Consider the following 4,861-nt stretch of genomic DNA (forward strand, 5'->3'; position numbering starts at 1 on the left):
TATAAAATTCGTTTAAAGGCCTATTTTGAAAAACTTTTGGTAGATAGCTGAAAGCGACCGTTCTCAAAAATGCAATTTTCTTTTTCGCTTCCATCAATTATTAAACCATGTTTTCCTTTGAAAATTAATTGTTCCCATTTATCAATTAATTATCACGATATATTGCCTTTAATGACCAAGCCAACTTATCGACTCGTGCATCAAAACACTCCCTTTTTAAAAAGCCATGAAGCTCCTACACGATTTTTAGATAATGACGAGATCGACATAATAATAAGTCTCCCTTTCTTTCGTTCACGTGTCAAAGGGGCAAAGTACATCATCCTAACATCCTAAGCAGGTGGATACATTGACTGCGTAGCACGTCCGTGACAATTTGCTATTTCCTTTGCGGTATTTCAGGAGTCATGTGCTTGCAATCTAGTATGAATAGATTCTTTGGGTTGCCAATCAAAAGAAAATAGTTGTTGAATTACTCTTAACGAAAGAAAGTTGACCGGAGTTGATTAAAAACCCAACCTTTTGAGCAGGGGACCTTAATCTTCCTAAATAAGACGGGAGGCCCTTCCTCTTCCCGATTTATATTATAAGAGGGTCGTGAAGGGGGGTACCAAATCCCAGTTCCCAGCCTAAATTTGGCCCAAATCCCGAAGGGTATCTGCTCACAGGGTATAAAAACCCACCCACGTTTCTTTTTCAGTGATATAATATGAGTTCTGAAATAGTTTGATAGCAGCCTAGCAGGCGAACATTTATTAAACTATTGTTAGAATATACGAACTCTACTTGGAAAACATCCGGAACCCTGGCCGGAAACTGAAACTAGTTTTGCTTAGTGACAGCTCACTCGGGGGATTTGAGAAAAGACAGCTGAATGAGCGGGAAAAGGAAAAAGCATGTCGAACATGTTGAGTGTAACCTCCATTGAGGAGCCACCTATTAAGCGACCACCCTCCATTAAGCGGCCAGTAATCAAAGTCCTGAAATAAAGGTAGAAAAGAATGGGAAATTAAACCTCTATTAAGCGGCTACCTCTTTTAAGCGACCAGGGCCAGCTTTTTGCCGTCCCAACGAGAGCTTTCTCATTGTTGTCACCTCTATTAAGCGGCCGTCAAGCGCTTGTTTGGCTTTGTTTCAAGGCTATGATGAAGGAAAACAGTCCGAGATAGAAGGTGACGAGCGATTGTGGACCAGTATTCCTGCCCCCGTCGCGTGTTTGTTTTAAAATAATGCGATGTTTCTGCTTAAGATTATGCGAATATATGACCCGGTTTACGACGAACCTCTAAGACCTCTAATGAGCAGCCAACCTCCACTAAGCGGCCACTTGTGGTAGAGCATTTGTACTATTAGGTTCGACTTCTGTTAGGAGAACTCGGATTTTACTTTCGAACCACCTGTGTCACTGACTGAAAATGGCACAAAGACATCTATCCTGTGATCAAGTATATTTCCGTATCGCTTGGTAAATAACTGCCTCGCATTTTCTATGGCAATAAGGGTGTAGAAATAACGTGGGTTGTTCGATAGAAACTGAAAATCGCCAGGAGAGTGAAGGCAACCGCCCAGATCTCGTAGTTACGGACAAGAAGATGAAAGAGATTAACATACGGAAGACCGCAACAAGCATGTCAAGGATATAAGCTAGATATCAGGAAACTGCTTTCCACTGCAGACTCGAGGCGCAAACTGGCTAAGATTTCATTTTGTACTTTGATACAATATAACCACCACCACCAAGGGAATCCCTGAGAAGAAGCTGCTGTTTATTCTCGGCGACTTAAAGGCCAGAGGTGTTGCTGATTAAAGGTCATGGCCCACTAGCTTGGGTCAGTTCGGCATAGGGAAGATGAACGAAAACGACTTACACCTACTGGAGCTATGCTGTCATCACAACCCGTGTCAGTAACACGTTCTTCAATACCAAGCCCTAACAAAGTCTCCTGAAGACACCCAAGATCTAAGCAATGGCACCAGCTTGACCTGATTCTCCCCAGATGCTTCAGCCCTTCCAGCATCAAGATCACATGCAGTTCTCAGAGTGCTGATTGTGACCTGGTGTGCAGCATGGTAAAATTTCGAAAAAAAAACTCTATCGCACATAAAGGGAGGAAGAACTCGCATTGACACCAGCAAAGTCCGTGAACAGGGTGAAGTGGAAGAATTTGCAAGTGCGCTTGAGGAATCGTTTCCAGACCTGCCTGACACTAACGCATGCAATAGACGGGAACACCTCAAGAATGCTGCGCTGCCATGTTCATTTTCGGGCAGGAAGACCAACAAGACTGCTGACTGGTTTGAGTCCCACCCCAAGGAGATGACACCAGTCACTGCTGAAAAGAGGGGAGCTCTGGAAGCAATTTTTTTCTTTTTAAATTCTTTGTTTTGTTTTTTTTCTTTCCTTTTATCATATTTTTCCTTTGCCTTGTTTCTTTTACTCTTACTGCTGACCCTATACAGCTTCGCGAGGTTTTTCCGATAACGTATTTCTAGTAATCCAGTCCTAGATTCCAGTTCCTGATTTTCCGGAAAGGCCGCGAACTCGTAACTGCACGTACTCACAAACAAATTGGCACGCAAGAGAATCATGGCTTTGACGAATGCACTCTTTAAAGTTTTCGAACCGTACAAGGACATTATAAAAAGTTCTGAAATCCCGGTGAAGACAAGTATTATAACACTGGTTCTGTATGGTTTCAAAGCATTCCTACAAGAGATCGTTTTCAACTGTCCGCGCGATTTCCACATCCTGTATGGCTCCCTGTTCATTTGCGGTCCAGCAGTGATTTTGTTTTGCCTTTCGATGCTGATTTCCGAGTCATTCTGGACTCTCGTCACAGGATGTTGTCGCCTACAATCGCGAAAGCGAAGGCTCGTTTGGTGGAAATCCAGTAAAAGCATCTATCTATCGCTCCTTCCTCCCTTCATGTGGTTGGTCCTCGCTTTCATGGAAGGCGACTTTTACACGTGCTTAACTCTTGGGCCGTTTAAAGTTGCCAAGGAAAGAATAACCGATCCAGTAGCTTTATCAGCGCTCCAGGATAAATTCGCTTCGGCAAAGAGCGTGTCTGCGATTATTTCATGGGCGATGTTGATTTCGTTGACACTAATAGTCACAATAGCTGTCACGCTTAGTCGACTTTTTGCGCAAGTAGATCCCAAACTACAAGGAGAGATCGAATTCGACGAGATCGAAGCTCAGGAGGCTGTAGAATTATGGAACGCGAAGTTAAAGAAACTGGCGAAAGCGCAGGGTCATAAGGTCATTCAAGAAGTAGAGAAATTGGCCGAAGATTCGGACGTAGCGGAGCAGATCCGACGTGGCGAGTCGTATCTCAAACAGTTGTATCCGAGATACGGTGGGGTTGTAAGCGGGCATTATCGCGATAATAACTGGAGACCGAGAGAAGTGGAGATTGTTAGTGAACAAGAAGACTTTCATGATCACGGTGCTGCATCTGCAGATCATCTGTTGATCAATGCTACCAAGATAAGAAGCTATGGGACACGTCACACAACAAGCATTTAATGTCACGCAACCCAATAAACAGTGTCTTTCAGATGGCAAGCGTGGATTGGCGGATTTCCTGAGATTGAGACGACGCGATTATTTTAAAAAAGAAGACAAGGTGATTTCTATTATTAAACCGACACAATGTTTCTTAATCATGCTTGTCATGAAATGGACACGACCTTGTGAACCGGCAAACAGGAGAGGTTGAGAGTTGATTATCAGTTACTCCTTTTGGATAATTGGTGGAAACAGTTAGTGCTGTATGACAAGTTCACTGTGGTCAAACCAGAGAAATTAACCAACGCTAAGCAAAGAACTTCAAAGCTACATGTAATCAAGGTTGTTGATAATAATATGATGTTAATTTACTAAACTTTTTAAAAATCTATTTTAAAAAAAGGTCTATGCTTGAAAACTTAAATCTGGTGATATTATCGGCAAGCATTTTCAGTGAAACAAGAGGCTTATTATTGTGAGAAAAAAAAAGTTCCTATTAAGTTTTTGATACATGCGCGCTCATATTTTCACTAATATAAAACAAAACACCTCAGGAATTTAACTGTGGTGGATATGAATGCTATTTGAAATCATAATCAAAATCATTACTATTATCAAACATTATTTTTCCATATTCTCTGAGGATAATAATGGGTGACAGTAGACCAGTGGTGGCACCAAGGCGGGGATTGCAGAAAATTACCTGATCGTCATTTTGCAACTATAACAAAACAACACATTGGTTATATGCCTTGCTCTTTTAATCACTGAATTAATTTTCCACAATCTGGCAACCCACTCAATAAAAAGTTGTTATTTAGTAAATACCTGTGGGATGATACTCTTGTACGGTTGTATGATCAAGATTATAAGTATGTGCCACCTTATAGGGTAGAGTTTTTAGACCTTTTTGGTGAGTTTCTAAAGAATTATTATTTGGTTAATACATGTATAAAGAATGATTATAGCTTTTTAGTCATTGTTGGGATGCTAATTAGTTATTTAAAGTAATTTTGTGATCAAATAAATTAATGTTGATCAGATAAAACAACCACTGGTGATGAAAGACTATAAAGACTGTATTTTGTGTCAGTAGAAGATTGAATTGGCTTACTTAATTGGTACTGAAGGCTAAAGCAAGAAATAGTTTTGGCTTCATTATTGTTTGTTGTGCATGTTGATCAATTGGCTCTCGCCTTTTTTCTTCTCTGATGGTAAACTAATAGGCCACTGCGAAAAATAACATAATATTCTGAAATAATATTGCTGTTTGTGTGGCTGCTCTCGAAAGTCGTACTTGGCATCCGAAGGAGTTTCGTTGTTATTCACAAGAAAAAAGAGAAAAACTTG

At 40.8% G+C, this 4,861-nt stretch overlaps 1 protein-coding gene across 1 annotated transcript; it reads left to right on the top strand.

Annotated features, from left to right (window-relative positions):
- The first annotated feature begins 2,456 nt into the window (after nucleotides 1–2,456).
- Nucleotides 2,457–4,045, top strand: LOC140942933 (calcium homeostasis modulator protein 6-like). Its single transcript, XM_073391953.1, has one exon. The coding sequence runs from the start codon at nucleotides 2,588–2,590 to the stop codon at nucleotides 3,527–3,529; it is 942 nt and encodes a 313-aa protein (XP_073248054.1). The 5' UTR covers nucleotides 2,457–2,587; the 3' UTR covers nucleotides 3,530–4,045.
- The last annotated feature ends 816 nt before the right edge of the window (nucleotides 4,046–4,861 follow it).

Source organism: Porites lutea, chromosome 7 (assembly GCF_958299795.1).
Source record: "Porites lutea chromosome 7, jaPorLute2.1, whole genome shotgun sequence".
Classification (NCBI taxonomy): Eukaryota; Metazoa; Cnidaria; class Anthozoa; order Scleractinia; family Poritidae; genus Porites; species Porites lutea.